Source organism: Alternaria novae-zelandiae (assembly GCF_023758075.1).
Source record: "Alternaria novae-zelandiae strain BMP 2774 chromosome Unknown scaffold_1, whole genome shotgun sequence".
Classification (NCBI taxonomy): domain Eukaryota; kingdom Fungi; phylum Ascomycota; class Dothideomycetes; order Pleosporales; family Pleosporaceae; genus Alternaria; species Alternaria novae-zelandiae.
In genome coordinates this window covers 311444-331341 of record NW_026056961.1, presented here as the reverse complement: position 1 = coordinate 331341, position 19898 = coordinate 311444, and the positions used below count along the sequence as shown (strand labels likewise).

Genomic DNA, 19898 nt, shown 5'->3' with positions numbered 1-19898 from the left:
AAGGTTCTTTACTCTAAGTTAGAAAGTAGACTGCTATAAGAACTAGCCTAGCTAAAGTCTCTAAAGTGTTAAGATTAATAATATATCTATAGAGGTCTTTAACCTAGTTAATAGTAAAGTCTATACATAATATATACATTACTATAAAGAAATATAATATTAGTAGAATATCTTTTAGAAAGTAAGAAAGAAAGATAGTAGACTTACTCTAGCTAATAATAGTATTAGAAGTAGAAATACGCTTTAGTAGCTTGTACAACTCTACTACCTAATTACTAAGAGCTCTAGGCACTAAACGCTTTTTTATAGGTAACTTAGAAAGAACTTTAGACTTAGAAAAGCTAGAGCTCTTAATAGAGAGGCTAAATTTCTTAATATTAAATAGAGTTTTATAGTAGTTAGGCAGCATAGTAGAGTGTAAAGTGTTCTTACCTATAACACTCTAAAGCGCCTAAGAGGCGCTTAGCGCGTAATTAAGGTTAAAATCTATTTACGTAATACCTAAGAATGTCTTAATATTAATCTACTCTTAAAAGCTAAGAAGAGATCTCTTATTATCTAAAGTAAAGAAGTTAAAGTTATTAAAAGGCTGCATATCTAGCTTATTAAACTTATTAGCACTTATAGGTATAGGCTAAGTAGTAATAGTAGCTAAATAGTTTTTATTATTAGACTTAGTAGTTATCTTGTTAGTAGAAGTTAGCTTAGTAGTAGCAGCTTCTAGCGTAGTAATAGCAAACGCTTACTTAGGCGTAGCGCGCAGAAGAGCTTATAGAGTAGTAGAGTAGACGTTATTAAAGTTAGAGAAGATAATAGATACGCTCTTAACAAGAGGCTGCTTAATAGTCTTATCTTTAGGCGTAGTGTTAATAGAGCTAAAAGCTATAGTAAGAATGCGCATAGAATAATAGTAGTAGTAGTAAAGTAAAGAGCAAAAAAAGGTAGAAGAGTATATAGAAGAGTATAAGGCAGTTAAAGCGTAGAAAGAGTAGAAAGTAGTAATAAAAATATTATAGAAGAATTTACTTAATGTGTTTACTACCTAAAGAGCTATTAAGCCTATAGTAATAGACCTACTTTTCTTATAAGAACTACTACGCAACACTAGATTATAATAGTAGAATTTTAAAGCTAACTAGTATATAATAATACTCTTAAGATATATTAGCAATGTAAGAAGAATATTATAATACTATAATATAGAATATAATATATTTAGAGTAGTTAGAAATTTAACTAAAGGCTACTTAGCTAGAGCTATAGCAAAACTCTAACTAGACATCTTAAGTAGGCGCTTAAATTAGTATCTACTAATAAGAAAAGGCTCTTAAATAGGCTAGAGAACAGCTTTAAGAACCTTAGAAATAGATCTTAACTTTATAGAAGAATTATTTTAATTTAGAAAGATATTAGAAGATCTTCTACAAAATTATAAAGGCTGCTAAAGCTATTGCTATTAGTACTTCTTAATTATAGCTTAGAATCTAGTATTATTATAATAACTACTAGAAACCTAAGAATATTATAATAGAAAGATTATATCTAAATAATATTTAGAACCTAAGGCTAAAGAAGAAGAGACTTTCTTTCTTTTAAGTATAGAAGAAAAGTAATATAGGTTTAGCTATTATAATATTATAAGTGTAAAAATATAAGGTAATAAGAGAAGACTTAGAAGTATATTATAATTTTATTTACTATAACTATAAAGTAGAACAGATAGACCTAAGAGTTAATTAGAGAGAAAAGAGACTAGAGAACTACCTGCGTATAGAAGAGCTAGTAGAGCTAGAAGTTGTAGAATTAGTAGAAGTTAAAGAAGAAACAAGCTTAGTAGTTCTAGTAGAAGTAGTAACAAGAGTAGTAATAGTAGAAGCCTTAGACTTAACAATATTATTACTAATAGTATCTACCTTATTAGTAATAGCCTTCTTAGGCTTAGGCTACTTGCAAGGTTAACTATAACTACTACCTAGAACCTAGATAGAAGAAGAGACAGTATAAAGAGTATAATAATAAGGTTTTCTAGTTAGCGTAATAGGCTTAAGAACACTAGTAGCTAAACAGCTATTAGGTCTAATAAAAAGCGCAGCGTCTAGAGCAGGCTAGCTAGTAGATAGACTAGACTTTGTAGGTTAGCTCTAACGCTTAGCAACAGTTAACCTAGACTTATTATTACTCTTACTAAGAATCTTTAAGCGTAGTAATAATAACTAAATATAAGTTGCGCTAGTAGAAGTAGAAGTAGTCTTAGTATTAGAAGCCTTTTTAGGCAAATTGCAGCTAAGATTCTTTAGGCTTAGTTAGAAAGCTAAGTTATAACTAGCGTTAATATTACTTAAATAGTATCTATACTAAGTAGCTATACTATCGCTAGCCTAGGTAAATAAGGCCTTATTACTCTCTTTAGATATAGTAGTTAGCTTCTTACTAGCCTTAAGATAAGTAAGAACGCTCTTAGAGAGACTAGTAATTATATTAGAGGCAACTATAGACTTAGCGGCTATAGTAGACTTAAGGCTACGTCTTACTACTTAGATCTCTAGAAGAATATATTAGCAAAGATACTAGAAATAAGAAAGTAAGTATCTAAAGAATAGTTAGCGACTTACTGCAAAAAGAGTAAACCTAATAATTACTATGCTTTAAGTAATTAGTACAAACTCTACTCTTTATTAGCTAGCTATTAATATAGACTTAGATACACTAGCTAAACATCTTTCTATAATTTAATAACGTACACTAACTATAGATAATAATCTTAATAGAAGAATTCTTAACTAAAGAATTAATTACACTAACTAACTTAGCGCTAAAGTAATAAGATAGTATAAGCGCCTCTATATTAGAGTTAAATAGCTAGCGCACAGACTTATTATCTAACTAAAAGAATTTACTAATAGTTATCTCTAGATTAGCTAAGTAGAAGTTACTATAAGCGTTAACCTATATATTAGACTAATAGCTTTTCTAATTAGTAGCTAAAATAGACAGAGAAGGCCTAAGTATGCGTTCTATGCTTTGTAAGGTATATAAGTAATTCTGTATATCTATAGTAAAGCTAAGAGTAATAATATAGGCTCTCTAGTTAGTTACTAATAAGGTAGAAGATATTAGAATAATATTTAGTTAAAAGGCTCTAGAAAAGAGAAAAGACTTACGCTAGGTAATATACTAATCGCAACTAGAGTTAGAAGTTTTGTACTTATATAACTTTGCTATATATATACTATACCTACTTTCTTTAATAGTCTTAGTTAGAGTAAAAATAGAAAGGTACAGAAACTTACTCTAGTTCTTCTACTTCTTAGAAAGGTAAGACGTAGGCGTCTAAGAGGCTTTTATTAGAGCTAAGTTAGGCTAAGAATAGCTAGCAGAGTTAATATTACAGATAGAGAAAAGTAGTAGAGCAGTATTAGACACGTTAGTTATAATAGTATTAGTTTAGCTAACACTAGCGCTAGTCTTAGCTTTAATTAAAAGCGTAGTCTTAGGTAAAGTAGATAAAGTAAGTTTAGCTAATAGCTATTTAGGCGTACGTAAAGGTTAGAATAATAGTATAGTATTATTACTAGCACTCTTAGTTATAGGCTAAGTAGTAATAGTAGTAGAATTATCTATAGCCTTAGGCTTAATAGTTATCTTATTAGTAGAAGTTAGCTTAGAAAACGTAAGCGTGTACGTAGTAATAGTAGTAGCTTACTTAGCTATAGTAGGCTTAAGAGTAGATATAGTAGTAAAGGCAGCAGAGCTATTATTAGCCTTAGATATAATAGCTAGCTTAGTAGTAAGCTTCTAAGTATAAAAAGTAAATATAGTAAGTAGTAAAGTATCTATAGCAGCTAACTCGCTTTTAGAGCGCGTAGGTAAAGCTATAGTAGAGAAAAAAGATTAAGGTAGAGTAAAGTAGAAGAAGAGAAGAAGATAGAGAGAGAATAGAGAAAAGCTATACGCGTAAAGGTAGAGTTAAGAGTAGTAATTACTATGCGTAAGAAGAAAAGTTATAATATTATTATTTTAATAGCCTAGTTACTAAGCGCTAAAGAGCTCTTAGGTAAAAAAGTAAAGTAACTAGTATATAAGTTCTAATAGTAGTATAGCACGTACAAACTTCTTAGAATATTTCTATAAATATACTAGTAATATACTAGAGATAATAGAATATCTATTAGAGAAAAGACTAATATTATAAAGAGTTAAGCGCTAGATAGGTAGGCGCTATAGAAAAGCAAAGATTAAACTTAAGAAAGATATAGATCTAAGCCTAAAAGATTATTAGCTGCTAATATTAAAAGTAATTAAGATAAAGTTTAAAATACACTAGAGAAATAGAGAAAAAGGCTATAGGCTAGTAGAAGAGATTAAATTAAAATAAGAAGAGTAATAGAGAGAGATATACTAAAATAGAAACAGCCTAAAGAGATTTTATATTTAGATTTCTAGGCAGAAGTTTAGCGCATAGTATATTTAGATTAAGTAGATAGAATCTAGCAATATAATAGGTAGAAGAGAATGTCTAAGAGCTATTCTTCTATTTATACTTAAGAAGAAAAGAAGGCCTTCTTCTTAAGTATAAGAGAGATATAGTAGTAAAACTAGTAATATAATAATAAGCTAAATAGCTATTAGGCTTAAGAGTTAGTGCGCTAGAGAAAGCTAGGTCTAAACAGCGTTTAGACAAGAATAAGAACTAGATATATATAATACAATTAACTATATTAAGCACCTGTTCTAATAGAGATACTTCTAATCTCTCTACTATAATATAGTAGCACTTAGATAAACTAATAACTAATCTACTCTATTAACACTTATTAGTATACTACTAAAGTCTCTTCTCTATTAAAGTCTCTGTAGTAGTGTTTATAACTATTATTATCTTAAGTTTAGTATTATTAGCTTTTAGCTCTAAAGATACTAGCTTAGATATAATTATATTAGAGTTAATACCTAATAAAGTTATTAGAGCTAGTATTTTAAAGGTTATAGCTATTATAGTATTATATAGAGAAGAGAAGAATATTGCTAGTATACTAGTAGCTTTATATACTATTATACTTAAAAATCTTTAACTTATTATATTTACTTAAAACTAAGAAACGCTATCTTTAGAGTTACTAGTGTTCTTCTTAACTAATAGTATCTCTCTAAATTATTAAGAGCCTCTACACACACTTATAGTACTATAGTAATATACTAGATACTTTAGTAAATAATATTAAAGCTATTATAATTATACTATATACTAAAGTATAATCTTAAAGACTAAGTCTAACCTAGAACTAGACTGCAGTCTAAGTTAAAGGCGCACTCTATTCTTTCTGCGTAGCGGCTTCTAGACTTACTTTCACTGTAAAGATACCCGTGGACGTCATCAACTTTGCGGCGAGATCCATCCCCGACGGCCATTATGCTTCGTCTGAGGATGGCGTTGCACAAGCCTAACGAGATGCGTCGCGAAGTGACCTGATCAACCCGAGTTGGGTACAATGTTAGCGTATACGTGGTGCTTGAAGTTGCACCCCCCATGTAAGGACGGTGATGTATACGTTTGGGCAACACTTCATGTACAACTCGTCAAGAACAACCATCTTCGCATACGGGTACATTCACATTCAACTATGCTGATAGCGCAGGAATAGCAATGCTGCCTGTAGAAGACGAGAACCCTCAGCCGCCCTCTCGAACAGATGCATACCAAGAGTTGCTCCACGCTCCATCACACCATGTCTCTCATACTGTAACATTACGGCTAAGCCTCCAATCCCCCCACATCTGGGCGGACCCAGTTCAATCGCTTCCTTGGTACACCGCATAACTCTTCGTTTAAGTCGCCTTCTTCGTAAGCGTCGGCTTGCCACGAACCATCTTGTACCTTATACTCAACTTGACGACGCGACGCTGCTTCGTTCCCGCACTCTTCGCGCGCGTCTGGCGACCTTCCACCTCCTTCGGCTCCGCTTCAACGGCAACGTTTGGCGCAATCATTGCAAGTTGTTCACGAGCGTGGAACTCGCAGCTCAAGAATCTCGCCTCTTCGCAAAACCAGTGGAAACTTGGAGCGTAGCCGGCCTTTTTCGTGGTGCTGTATTCTCGACCTTCGATGAGCGAGATGTTGTCGTAGAGCAGTTGGGTCGCCCAGCTCTCGCCATCCCATCCGATTTTCATGTTGAGCGCTGATGTATCGATGCCTTCTTCCTTTACGCTTTCGTCAGCTAGTGAGCTGGGCGTCATGAGGCCGATTGTATCGCGCGCCGATGTGGCTGTCGCGCGGCGTATGCGTGGGGCGATGGTGTAGAGGAAGAGAGGGCTGCGTAACAGGAAGCAGAGATCGTCTGATGCTTGCGATTAGTTGATGGCAGCTATACTGGCCCGGCTACTTACCAAGGAGTTGTGTCCGATCGTGCGACGGTAATTTGCCCAAAGAGTCATCGAGTGAGCTTTGGAGATGACTGCGCAGCCTGTCTTTGGGCTGCCCAAGACGGAGCCTTAGCTTCATCGCTCTTGTCGGTTGTGTGGCGGTTCAGAAGACGGGTTGCTGGTGGTCTTTAGGCCGTGCTGTATCTGTCCCGAAGGTCGCGCTGCGTGAGAGGTCACAAGGTCGTGAATGGTGAGACCCCCGCGATAGGGAATATAAGTCGAGCCATACTTAGTGATGATATTGCCTTAGACCGCGGACCGACTTTCTCTCACTCTTCAACCCATGACAGTCGTCGTACGCAGTGGTCAGTCACCATGGGCCTGTCGATCGTTCAAAGTGAAGGCAACGACCGAACAGGCCCGCAGACTACATCACGATGAAAACATGCAAAGTAGATGACCCAGCGTCAATGTAGGCTCCAGGGTGTTCAGATTTCCGTACACAGGGATACCAATCTAGGAATATAATTTGCTCGACGACTTGATGAACTGACTAGATTGGGAAGCTAGCGACCACCATCAGAAATGCGCATCTAAAGCAAGTGCTATACAGAGTCTTTGTACGTCCTGCCGCCCCAAATTACACCCACGACGTCGTTGGTACGTGAGATTGGGCTACTCCACACCCGCCTCTTCAGCCTCCTTCTCCCTCGCTATACGCTCTTCCTCGTCCTTCGCACGCTCCGCCTCATCCTTCTTACGCTTCTCCTCATCCATCTCACGAAACCTCTCCGCCAGCATATGCACCCTATCAAAAAGCGCAATCATCGCCTCCCTCTCGCTCACGTCCGACTGACCCTTCGCCAGCGTCCATTCACCAACCAGGAAGCGCGCAACATGACCCTCCCAACGGACCGCACCAGGAATCCAGGATTCCGGTTCCAATTCCCACTTGATTGTGATTGCGATAGACTTTTGGCCTTCTACCGTTGACGCATTGAACTGGGTTGGGAAGTCAAAAGATTGCTTCATACTGTCAAGTGAATCGTTGGAGTCGCCGCCATCAACGAGGGTTGTTGCACCGGAATGGAGTTCTGCATCTTCGTCATTTTGCGCGCCCTCCCATGGGTAGTGCTGTAGATGTTTTCTTCCCACGTCGAGAAGATAGATGATGTCCTCTTGACTTATGTTAGTCGATCACTTCCGATGGAAGAGGTGGTACTTACTACACCAAGGCTGGTACTTCGTATAACTGAAGACTCCTAGTTTTTTGTCCGCTATGACGTATTCAACCTGGTTCTTGAAGCTCGGGTCGTATTTCTTTTCGTCCATGAGTATTGTGATCTTGCTGTATTCTTTGTGCGGACGAAGTTAAGGACTGACCATGAATCAGCATCTTATATTGTACATGCGTTTGACATCAAACTTCTTCAGCAATGTGGGCGGCGCAGTATGACCTGGCTAATCACGCCTTTCCGCATGTTTGCGAAAGCAGCTTCGAGCAATCGAGCTGCATATCCACAATGTCTCGACAAGCATCACTCAGAGTCAGGCAGCCTTGAATAATTGAATGGTACCGTTCACAGTTTGGTACAAGCCTAGTATACACTATGATAGAGCATATGACAGCCAGCAACAGTCCCTCGCGGCCAAGAGGTGAAGCACAGGGCACTAGTAATACAGACAGGCCATGAAGATAGCCTCAATGATCGCCATGAGCCAAATCACTCATACTCTCGTGCCAAAGTAACAACCTTCTGAAACACATCGAGCAGCGCATCTGTCGGCGAGGAGGTACTCCTTCCCTTGGCCAACACATACCCATCAACGACAATAAGAACAACACTGCCTTCAAAGACCGTCGCCCCACGAGAGTCCTTCTCCGCGCCCTCGTAGCGTCGAATATCCAACTTGTTGTCGCAGTCCTGGCGGTTCTTGGCGCTAAAGGCAGGGCGGCTGATGGAGTGCTCGAGTGATTCCGTCTGCCAGGCATGGTCGTGCATGAAGGTGGGGTTTGCGAGGAGAGCTTCAATGGCCTCTGTAGAGTATTAGCAAATAAATCAGCATGTTGAAGAGGGTGAGACGTACTGAGGAAAGGTGTGTAGTCTGAAGCAGTGAGAAGAGGGAGACCACGGTACTTCTGGTCCGCCAGCATCGTCTGGAAAGCGTGTCGTACTGGGTTGAAAGTCATGTTTGAGAGTTGTACTTGTTGGATTGTAGTGTAGATGGTTGCGAGTTTTGTTTCGGCGGGAGCAGGCTTTTATGTGATTTATCCCGGTGTGCTTGCGCGATACCTTCTTCATATCTCCCCTTGTTGCTCGTTTGCTGCTGCAAATATGAAAGCTAGGACTGTGTCAACGGTAGCGGTATCAACCTCCGAGATGAAGAAACGGTTACATCGTATGCGGAACGTTGCTTCCAGAAGTCTGGCATGGTCCGCGACATCCACATGCGGTCGCACGCCACACTCACAAAACGAAGAACTCGCGAATCATCTTCTGGTTCCCGTTCGCATCCACTAGCCCGATCCACGTGGCTGGCAAGAACGTTGCCCAGAAGCCACCGCTACGCGAAACACCCGCCTTAATAATGCAATTCCACAATCTGGTCTCCTCTACCGGCCAGCCGGTAGTGGGGTCGACTGTGGCTTCTTCCAGTTCGATCGCTCGTTTGGACACTAGTACATGTTGCTGCACGTCCCAGAGGCCCTCGCGCGGCGGGTTACGTTCTAGAAGCGCTACTGCCTCTCGTCGGGTGACAGGACAGCGACATCGTGTTGCGGCGAAGTAGAGCTGTGGAATTATCGCAATGTCGAAAGTGAAGTGAGCGGTGTTGGGGTTCATGGGCGGTCTCGAATCGATGATTGCTTGGGCATGATGCAAGATCTTCTTGAAGTGATCCAGATAGTTGTCGTATGTCTTCTCGATGACTGTTGCTGAGCATGATACGTAAACGAACGTCGTGTGATAGGAAACCTTGAGGGCGTTCGCTGCCATTAATTCATCGTTCGAGAGCGCATGATGCTTCTCGAAGCGCTGCATGTTCTCGTACCAGAGATGATGGCAAGTCAACAAATTGTCCCGTTCTCGATACAGTTCAAGACTAGGATTCTGTCGAACGAGTGATTTCCTTCCCATGATATACAGATGGGTTATGGATGCGTTGCGAAGCTCGAAGTAGGCCTGGTGCGCCTCGGAGAGACTCACAAATGACCGCTCGGAGTACGAAGCAGGCATCACTTGCAATATTTCCAAGTCTTCCTGGATTCTGGAGCCATAGAGCAAAGCTTGCGCCATGCCGCGGGTGAAGATGGACATCAACTTGTCTTCTGTTGAGCCTCTCGAAGGTCCGGACCCGTCCAATACTACCTTTGGGGGATACGTGCTTTGTAATGAGCCCCGATAGCTCGGTAGTGCCATGCGGGGCGCGTACATTAGTTTGAAGCCGTTCCTCAAATGGGTGAAGGCGGCATGGTAGTTGCCTTGGAGGAACTCAATGCAGACGAAAAGAAGACAGATAACGAGTCCAAGCTCCGGCGAGTAAGTGGCATCGCTCATTCGATTGACTAAGCAGCCAATGGACTTATTGTAATGAGATAACATGACCTTGCGCTCATGATTGGCAATGAAGCCGGCGCATGCATGCTTCATATCTCCAGGCTCGGCTTGGCAAAGAGCTCCTAGAGCTATCACGGCATGGCGAACGGCTGGTTCCGAGTGAGCCATCTGCAGTACGATGCGAGACCAGAATTCTTTATCGAAGTTGGTGGAGAGTGCAGGGCAGGCGCAATGGTAGTAGAAGTCCAGATAGCGTGCACTATCTCCAAGGCCACTGAAGGCAGAGATGGCGTTCTGTGGATCGGAGGCTCGTCCATGAGTCCAGACATGAACTTGGAACTTCGCGTCGTTTGTAGTGTAACCATCGCATTTGCGGCCAGTACGCACACACCTGACAGCATTAGCTCACGGAATGATCCGCGAGAACGGGGAGTCAATGCTTACTTGAGGCATTCTGGCTTCTTCTCATCACATTTGACGCGTCGCACTCTGGAATCGATGTGTCAGCCTTTTGTCACATGCAAAGGTGTCCGCTGCGTACTTGCACGTCTTGCAGCCTGTCTTCACTTTTGGAGCCCGTCTGCGGGCTTGGAAAGACGCCTCGCTCGTCGAAGACATCCTGGATGCAGGCCAGAGATGGCGGTAAGAGTACGGCGTGACTGCATGATGGAGACGCGTGAGTAGTCGGATAGGACACGCGACGAAGGTGCGAGTGTGGCGGAAGGAAGACGGCCAATCATGACATCAGCGCCCTGGAAGCATCACGTGCTTTTACGAGCCGACCAATCGTGAGATGTCGAACCCGCAGATGTCCGACCACCTCATACGAGAAAAAAACCGAACAGGCCTAGAGCCTACATAAACGTTACTTATCCTACTTTGCATGTTTTTATATAAGTGTAGACTAGATCTACAAAAACGTAGGCTGCAGACCTGTTCAGTTTTTCCCTACCTAGGTACCTAGGTATCTTGACTTGCGACGACGTTGCAGATCAGGCGCGCAACGACTGGCATAGCGAAGAGTGCAGCATCCAGATGAGGCATTGTATCTTTTCATCGACGGGATATGTGGCTGTGCTTACATACAGCTATGTACATGCCCGTGCGCTCTCATGCCGGCTACTGAGTCGAAACTACCTAAGATACCTGGGTAGCTTACAAGATGTCGCCGCGCGGAGCCTACATAGACGCTACGCCTTGCCATTTGCTTCTCATTGTCTTATCGTAGGCTGCACGCTTCTTCAGTTTCTTCAGGTTCTTCCTCGTCTGAGGAGCTCCAACCGCTCCAAAATCTTTTTCCCACCGCTAAATCTTAGGAGACTTGACGAGGATCATGGCATGCAACGCCAGAGCGGCCTTCTCAAAACCGTCCTTTGCCAATCCATAGACCTCCTCGTCTACCAACGGGTCATTCCCCTCCTTCTCGCACAGGTCGCCCTTGAGAACGATCGTGGGTGCCCCAGTGCGGCCGCGTTCCGGATGGACGGCCAAACACATATAGCTACGTCTACCCTCATGTCCTATGAACATGCAGAGTTGCCAGAGTGACTGTATACCATTAGGACCGAAGATACCATGTACACCAAGATTGATGACATAGTCGGACAGATAGTCTGGAGATATCCTGTGTCAGCGGAGGAGAAACCATGTGGTGCAGCGGGAAAGAGAACTTACAGACTAGACGATGCATCGCGTCCGGGTTCTCCGCCCACCAGATAGCCAATGTATCTCGGAGGACTAGATATATGCGATCGTAGAGCATCTCGCGAGTGAGACGCTCAAGCGGCTCGCGATAGATCTGCGGCACATACGGTCCTGGTGATGGCTCTGGGGATGGCGACTTTGACTGCGTACCAATGACGGGCATGTGGCCTGTCGGCGGAGCGTACGGCGGGGATGGCGACTTCGACTGTGTACCGATGATGGGTATGTGACCTGTTGGCGGAGCATACGGCGGGGAAGGGGACTTCGACTGCGTACCAATGATGGGCAGGGGAGCTTTCGGCGGAGCATGCTGCGCGGTGGTGTGGGAAGGAGCGTACGCGGTCGGTGGTATAGCCATACGCGAAGGCTGGAAGCTGGGAACCCTCGGGGAAGGCGGTGATAGCTGGCGTACGGACGTGGTTGGAGACATGGACGGGGAGGCTAGACCGGGCGACGGAGAAGTTGAGTAGCCCCTTGGTCCAGTCGTGACGCGAAGAGGATTCTGCGCCTGGTAGTCGTGCAGTCGCGACACTGCGTCGTTGGCGGTGCGGGAGAAATCAGGAGGATAGTCGGCCATCGTGTGTGATATGAAGTTGAGACGGAACTTGTTCTTGGTAGAGGACGTCGGCTGTTAAGAGCGGCGACTCAGGACTTGGAAGCTCTCAGATCATCAGGGCAAGCGGTCGAAGGAAGCAGAAGTGGGCGGTGATTGCTAGTGAAGTCGATGGTTTGGGGTCGCGCTCGTCGAGAAGAGATTTCGGGTGCAAAGTGAGAGTGGAATGTGAGTGAAAGAGACTTGCTCATATCTGACGACTGCCTGACCGTGCGGGACTTCCATAGTGACATCCCAATCACGGAAGGCTACCATCTCGTCTCGGTGCAAATACCAGAGGTTAAGCTATACAATGTGGTTTTAGCAGGATGTTGACGCCTGTTCCGACAGAACACGGTTTTACAGATTCACCTCACTCAACAAAGAACGTGAACACCGTGGAGCCTACATTAACCTGAAAAGATGCAAAGCATGTAACTCAACGTCAAAGTAGGCTCTAGGGCGTCCATACTTTTCCTTGAACGAGGTGCATTGCCCTAGGACCCGAGCGGCGCAAGGAATCTAGTTTCCAAGTACCAGCTCCCATCAGGCGGGTTTGTCGATGTGTCTTGTCGCTCTAAAACCACATATGCACAAATCGCGTGCTCTGCAACCTACATTAGCGATAAAGCCAACAGATGACAGAACCCTGAGGCAATGTAGACATCTATGTTATCTACTTCACCAAGGGCCAAGTTTTCCCGAAATTGGTGCTCGAGCATGCTCTCTTATGTGCCACTACGAGCCGCTGCGGTGTCTTTTATGGACATAGTATGTTATGGACAGGGACGATTTTCTTCCACAAGGACGTTAACAAAAGAGGAGGATCGCGACTTTAGTGCGAGTGGCGGCATCACGAGGTTGTATCGTTTCGTTGCCCGGAGAAAATCGTGGAGACGCAAATAGCACGGACTAGCCTGGATGTGGATACGACCTGCAGGGTGGGCCTAGTGCGGCTCGGGAAGTGTCAACAGTGCGCATTCACTCCTGACAACCGCCCCCATAGTATCCCTGACCCTCGTCGCACCCCACCGCGCTTTCTCTCGTTTCTGTTTACCTTGCGGACATTCACTCGCTAATCGTCCGCACCTTCCTCCGCTATCACACTTCACTCACTTACCGTCATCCACACCAAGCAACCGCCGTACACCGCGCCAGACCCGCCGCAACCCGAGCGACACCACACGTTTCGCAATCCGCCATCATGGGCTTCGGCGACTTCCAGACGATATGCGAAAAGGCACCGATACCACTATGCGCGCTTGTCGGCCACCAGGAGATCAACGATGGCGTGGGCATCCAGACAGAGTGCTATGCGCGCACCATTGAGATTGCGAATACCCTCATTTTCGAGGCGGCGAATGACTTTATGCACATTTTGGCCATGATTATGACCGTCGTCATGATTATCCATGTGCGCTCCAAGTTCACAGCTGTCGGTACGTTTGCGCATTGCCGTCTATAGCCGGGGCAGTTCACTAATGCACAGCAGGCCGCAAGGAAATCACATCCTTCTTCTACATCTACCTCCTTTTGACCATCATATCGCTCGTCCTCGACGCCGGTGTCGCTGCTCCTGGTTCTGCCGCCTACCCGTACTTCGCCGCCGCCCAGAATGGCCTCGTCTCCGCGCTATGCACCTGTCTGCTCATCAACGGCTTCGTCGGCTTCCAACTTTACGAGGATGGCACTACACTCTCCGTCTGGCTCCTACGCCTCTCTTCGCTGGCCATGTTCATCGTCGGCGGTGCCGTGAACCTCCTGACATTCAAGGGCTGGGCTGGACTGGAACCCGGCAACCCCGTCGGCATCTTTGTCGTTACCTACATCGTCAACGCCATCTGCCTCTTCGTATACACCGTCAGCCAGATCATCTTGGTTGTTGGAACATTGGAGGACCGCTGGCCACTTGGTGATATCTCCTTCGGCATCTTCTTCTTTGTCATCGGCCAGGTCATTCTATACGTCTTCAGCGATACCATCTGCGACCAGGTCCAACACTACATCGACGGCCTCTTCTTCGCAACTATTTGCAACCTGCTTGCTGTCATGATGGTCTACAAGGTACGCTTATCACTAACATCATCCAATCGAACAACGCTGACAACTTCCAGTACTGGGACTCCATCACTCGCGAAGATCTCGAATTCTCCGTCGGCGTCAAGCAGCACAACTGGGAGGTCAAGGAGCCTTTCCTCGAGGAGGACCAAAAGCGCGGCACCATGTACCAGGACTCCGACTACGACGCACCATCGCTATACCAACAACCGTACACGCGCAACTCGCACTACTCTGCTGTCGGCCACTAGGCTCACGACAACATCCCGCTTTGTTTTACTTTCGATGATACATGTTTTGCGCATACCATTTTACGGCATTGGGTGGAGTTTATGGCGCATATCAGCTTCGGCAAAATGCTTCAGCACTGTACTACTGCTTGTGAACGGTAGCTTTTGGAATTTGGAGGAACTAGGACCTGCAAAAGCATTTGGTAATGTGCTCTTTTGCCGCCTTTTGCAGACGAGATCATGACATATTTAGCGCTTCTATAGTAATATCAACTCTTTACAATCGACCGAAGTCCTCCCTGCGCACACCTCCGTCTCATACAAGGGAGGAAACGAACAGGTGCCCTACAGTCTACATTAGTTTAGAGACAAAACGACGACAAGATCCCAAGGCAATGTAGACTTCTAGATCATATACAGTCTTGTTCCTGTAGGTGGGTGTTTCGATGTATTCTTTACATGGGGTCTTGTCCGAGCCGAGGCTTCCTGGGGCCGCGTGGAAGCGCAGCAGCAGCACAGCCCATCCCATCTCCAACTGGCAAGCAATGCGAATACCATTGCTGTAGACATCCTTGGAATACTGCCTTCACATGATGGTCGTACATTCACCGCGCGAAGTTTGGGAGAACCTTACTCCGGCCCCTTCCCCGGATTCGCTGCACTGATGATACGCTAGTGAGCGGGTCGATGTTCATCCCCGCAGCATGTCCGATGCACCCTCGGAGCTTCATTCGGCAAGTATAAACATCGCAATACTGTCATCTCGCGATGTAGTCTTTCATCGTTACTGCATCGTTGAGCGTCGCTGTAGGGAGTAGCATCAACGCATTCATCGCATACAATCGCCTTTCATCTCATCCCTACCGTTTACGGGTTCACCCATTAGTGCGCCAAACCACAGCAATTCAATAACGAATCGATATACTACGTTGACGCGATGCCAAAAACGGATGTTCTCATATCCGGTTCTGGTTCAGCTGGTGTCTTCGCAGCAACTTGGCTAACAATCTACAATATCCCATTTACGATTCTGGAGCGACGCCCTGGTCCACTAAAGATCGGCCAAGCAGATGGCGTACAGGTGCGCACAGTAGAGATCTACGAGTCATTTGGTCTATCGGAAGATCTGTTGCGTGAGGCATATCATATCCTGGAAGTGTGCTTCTGGGGTGTCGATGAAGATGGCAATGGCAATGAGCAGGGCGGCATTAAGAGGAAGAGTAGATCTATCGATACGGAGAAGGGCTTGAGTCATTTACCGCATGTGATTCTGAATCAAGCGCGCATGAACGGACTGATGCTGGGGAAGATGGAGACCATCATGAAAGAGAAGGGAAAGTGGAAGGAAGGAACGAGCAACGGAATCGAGTACGGCTGGGCTGTCAAGAGCGTGGACATTGACGAGAAAGGGAAGAACGACCCGAACGCGCATTGCGTCAAAGTGACCGCTGAGAAAGATGGCAAAGAAGATGTTTGGGAAGCAAAGTATGTCTTAGGCTGCGATGGCGCGCATTCCACCGTTCGCAAAGCCCTCGACATCCGCATGCTAGGCGACTCTTCCGATACCGTCTGGGGCGTCATGGATATCTACCCACTTACAACCTTCCCCGACATCCGCCGCAAATGTACTATACACAGCACCGCCGGCAACCTGATCATCATTCCCCGCGAGGGTGGTCAACTAGTCCGATTCTACATCCAGCTCCCCGCCGGCACGCAGCCCAAGACAGTGAAACTGGCGGAATTGCAAGACCAGACTCGCAGAATCTTCGCGCCGTATACTATGGACTTTGCAGATGTCTTCTGGTGGAGTGCATACAGCATCGGTCAACGCCTCGCTGAAGTCTTCCATGCGCATAACCGCGTCTTTTTGACGGGCGATGCGTGTCACACGCACTCGCCGAAAGCAGGCCAGGGAATGAATGTGTCGCTTCAAGACGGCTACAATATCGGCTGGAAGCTTGGCTCCGTGCTGTCTGGTCTCTCACCTCCTTCTCTGCTGTCGACATACGTTACCGAACGCAGTAAGACGGCCGCTGACCTAATTGCTTTTGACAAAGAGTTAGCAAAGATGATTAGCAGGAAAGATCGGTATGAAGGCGAGTTTGCTGACTACTTTCGGAAGAGCGGGCGGTATATGGCAGGGTTCACGGCGAGGTACGAAGACACCATCATTACCAAGGGGATGGAGAAGGAGAAGAGTGCGGCTACGGCGGTCACGGTGGGGACGCGCTTTCCAAGTGCGCAAGTGATACGGTTTTGCGATTGTAAGGCTGTGCAGTTGATGAGTGTGCTGAGGAGTGATGGGAGGTGGCGCGTCGTGGTGTTTGGAGGGGATGTCAACCAAGCGCAGCATCGCAAGCGACTGGCCAAGGTATGCGCGCCCAGTTCCCATAGTCTTCGTATTCTAACACCATTCAGCTGGCAAAAGCACTCGAAGCAATTGCAAGCCGATATACACCTGCTGGGAAACACATCGACAGCATCATCGAGACGCTCCTTGTGTTAAGCAGCAAATTCCCGGAAACGGAGCAAGAAAGCATACCGGGCTACTTCTGGCCAAAGAGCGGAAAGTGGAATATACGCGGTATGCCGCCCCCTCATATATCGTCCATCATCGCGCTGACCAATACGATAGATCTCCACAAGACGTTCGTCGACGACGACCACTACAATTCCGGTCATGGTCACGCGTACGACAAGTATGGTGTGAGCCCCGACGTGGGCGCAATCGTCATCGTGAGACCCGATCAATGTAAGCAATCGACGCGCAATCATTGACACAGCAAGAGAAATACTGACAAGATGTAGATGTATCCAAAGTCACGACATTGGAAGATTTCGACGGCGTTGCGGGCTTCTTCGCGGGATGTTTGATTGAGCAGGCGCCCACGCCGATTGCGGGCGCAAGTGCGAAGTTATGATTTATCTGATGGCTGTCAATTCCGCCGGCACCGGCTGCGGAGCCAAGATCCTTGGGAGGGGGCGAGATTAGCGAGTATAAATACCACCTTCCATGTCCTCCAACTTTCCTTCCATATCTTCATCTTACCGCATCAAAATCAAATACAAAAGTGTACTATGTGTATGCTTCCTGGTTTGTTCCAAAACTAGTGCCCTCAACTTCTATGGAGCAGTCTCGGTCTTCCAAAAAGTCATCGACTTTGTTGCAGATGTCTCTCCGGCATCTCGCTTTACTTCCATCATTTGTAATCGCCACCGTCGATTGCATGACTTCTGCTCTCTGAGCACGTTCAAAACTCCGCCTTGACCGAACACATGTCGCGTTTGCAAAAAATGAACTCAGACAGTGCATGTGGCAAAGGAACAAAATAGTCGCGCGCATATGGTCTTTTTCGGAGTATGTTTTACCACTTTTGACAACATTGCGCGGCCTTGAGATGTTCGCATGGAGTCCAAATTCATTGTCTTACGATAACATGTGATCCTGCCCTTCTTTGGGCGTTACGAAAACACACACTCTGCTTTCGATGAGTTGTGTGGGCGGAGGACCGCTGCAATATTTGTCAAAAGTCTGCGAGATTGGACACATGTGCTCTCTCGGTTCTCTGCCTTGCCCATTATCTATACTCGTCGCTCCACTCTACCGCTAGTGGCATTCTACCAATATAAATAACTCGCAGATGGAAGGCAGGACTTCTGCAACTTCACTCCTCACCTTACCTTACCAAGAACGCTCGAGGAGATTGCTATGTTCTCTTCTGCCGCTCGAACTTCAAAACTGCCGAATTGCCGTTGAATGTCTCCCTGAAGGGCTACTTTTCCCTACGCTTCATACTTTTCCAAAAAATCGCCAGTGGCGTTTGATGGAACTCTTTGTCAAAAGTCCGTACTTGACAAATGTATGAGATTTTGAGCGAATTTACACCACCACAGTCGCATGAGTGCAGAAGTCAAAGAGCCCATTGCTTTTCAAAGTCTCCGCTGCAAATTTGATGTAGTCGTCGGCCTTCGTCATTGTCGCGACTTTGAATATGCGGTATCATCTTGTTTACGCCTGAGGGCCTTCAAAATCTACGAATATTACTTGAAGGTTACACATATACTTTTTCCTGGAGATATCTTAACAAGTATGGCATGCGCAAACTCATGTGCAAGGCTTGCTTGCATGTCGTATGAATGCTTTGAGGATGTCTCTTGTCCTAGATTATTAATCATTGCCTTGATCACGAAGACGCATATCCTTCGCTTCATGGGAATGCTGGGTTCTTCTCCCAAAACCGTCTTGCAACATGATGATCTTGACAACACACAAGGCCTTCAAAACAGCATTGTGCCAAGATACATGCCCAAGTCCATCGCTTAGAGCGTTGAACCGACCATGACATGAACCGCATCGCTCATCGACGGACTCCAAACCCATTGGATGGAGCAAAACACCGCGATTTCACTACATTCAACACCTCCTCTTTTCCTACTACAAGCAGAAACCCAAAAGCGGCCTCAACCTCCGCGGGCCCCTCCTACATTCCACACCCTCTCCCTTTCTACCCAAAGCAGCAAACCCATCCTCGGTCTTTCTCTCCGCTGCAATCCTCCTACTTTCCACACCTACCGCAAACAGCACATTTCGAAACCCGCTAGGCGTCCCGTCGACCACATGTATGTCCTCAGCAAAAGATACATTGGCTGGCGTTGAGTACCGCTGCAGTCTATGCTTGGTACAAAGAAACGCCGAAAGCGGTAGTCGTATATAAGGATGCTCGGTGTTGTGGAGTGGGTGCTGCGGCGAAGTGAGCCGCGTGCGAATCGAGTGCCGATCTCGAGTCAACGGGACAGGGGTTCTGGGTATCGTTGCCGAGAGAAGTGGGTAGGTGGGATCGGATTTGTGCGTGCAAATGGGAATTGAGATGTCGATGTTGGTGGGTACTATGTGGGTGGGGACAACCGTGCCGGTGACATGGGCTCCATTCCTACGGGTTGCCGTGGCTCAGCAGCCTTTTCGGAGGATGCTTGGTGGCTTGAACTCGGATCGAACCTCGGTTGACTTTTCGTTACCTTCAATAGTGGACGAGGGCCCAGGAACGATGGTGTAGATGGTGCAGGTCAGTGCGCTTTCCTCGCTTGCATCATGTGCGCGTCATGTTGTCGTCACGACTTATTACTTTGTGCCTTTCGCGACTTTGACGAGTATTGGACTCTTTTCGGACACTTGGGCAATTAGTAGGCATATGTGACTACGAGAAATATTTGCGACTATTCCATGACTTTACCAAAGGCTCTTTTGATTGAGCCCCGGCGCCAGTGACCCCATCGAACGATCGCCATGCCTGAAAGCGAACATGAGCAAACTTGCAACATTAATCCCTCCATTTACAAAACATGATCTTTTGGAAGTCATGTCCTCTTGAGAGCATCACAGGTGATGGTGGGCGG

The 19898-nt window shown here is 45.6% G+C and overlaps 6 protein-coding genes across 6 annotated transcripts; 2 read left to right on the top strand and 4 right to left on the bottom strand.

Moving 5' to 3' along the window:
- Positions 1–5826: 5826 nt before the first annotated feature.
- J4E88_000096 (uncharacterized protein) lies at positions 5827–6234 on the bottom strand (the record flags this gene model as incomplete). The annotated part of the gene is made up of 1 exon (XM_049393777.1): positions 5827–6234. One exon carries the CDS (start codon positions 6232–6234, stop codon positions 5827–5829), a length of 408 nt encoding a protein of 135 aa, XP_049259606.1.
- An 801-nt stretch (positions 6235–7035) lies between these two features.
- J4E88_000095 (uncharacterized protein) lies at positions 7036–8551 on the bottom strand (the record flags this gene model as incomplete). Its single annotated transcript, XM_049393776.1, has 4 exons — positions 7036–7538; positions 7587–7708; positions 8095–8398; positions 8449–8551. The coding sequence occupies 4 exons, from the start codon at positions 8549–8551 to the stop codon at positions 7036–7038; spliced, it is 1032 nt and encodes a 343-aa protein (XP_049259605.1).
- Positions 8552–8828: 277 nt separating this feature from the next.
- On the bottom strand, positions 8829–9917 carry J4E88_000094 (uncharacterized protein; the record flags this gene model as incomplete). The annotated part of the gene is made up of 1 exon (XM_049393775.1): positions 8829–9917. The coding sequence occupies one exon, from the start codon at positions 9915–9917 to the stop codon at positions 8829–8831; it is 1089 nt and encodes a 362-aa protein (XP_049259604.1).
- A 1305-nt stretch (positions 9918–11222) lies between these two features.
- Positions 11223–12198, bottom strand: J4E88_000093 (uncharacterized protein; the record flags this gene model as incomplete). The annotated part of the gene is made up of 2 exons (XM_049393774.1): positions 11223–11530; positions 11592–12198. The coding sequence occupies 2 exons, from the start codon at positions 12196–12198 to the stop codon at positions 11223–11225; spliced, it is 915 nt and encodes a 304-aa protein (XP_049259603.1).
- A 1219-nt stretch (positions 12199–13417) lies between these two features.
- CHS7 (Chitin synthase, class 7) lies at positions 13418–14522 on the top strand (the record flags this gene model as incomplete). Its single annotated transcript, XM_049393773.1, has 3 exons — positions 13418–13652; positions 13706–14277; positions 14328–14522. The coding sequence occupies 3 exons, from the start codon at positions 13418–13420 to the stop codon at positions 14520–14522; spliced, it is 1002 nt and encodes a 333-aa protein (XP_049259602.1).
- A 916-nt stretch (positions 14523–15438) lies between these two features.
- J4E88_000091 (uncharacterized protein) lies at positions 15439–17425 on the top strand (the record flags this gene model as incomplete). The annotated part of the gene is made up of 4 exons (XM_049393772.1): positions 15439–16875; positions 16923–17088; positions 17140–17256; positions 17313–17425. The coding sequence occupies 4 exons, from the start codon at positions 15439–15441 to the stop codon at positions 17423–17425; spliced, it is 1833 nt and encodes a 610-aa protein (XP_049259601.1).
- Positions 17426–19898: the final 2473 nt, after the last annotated feature.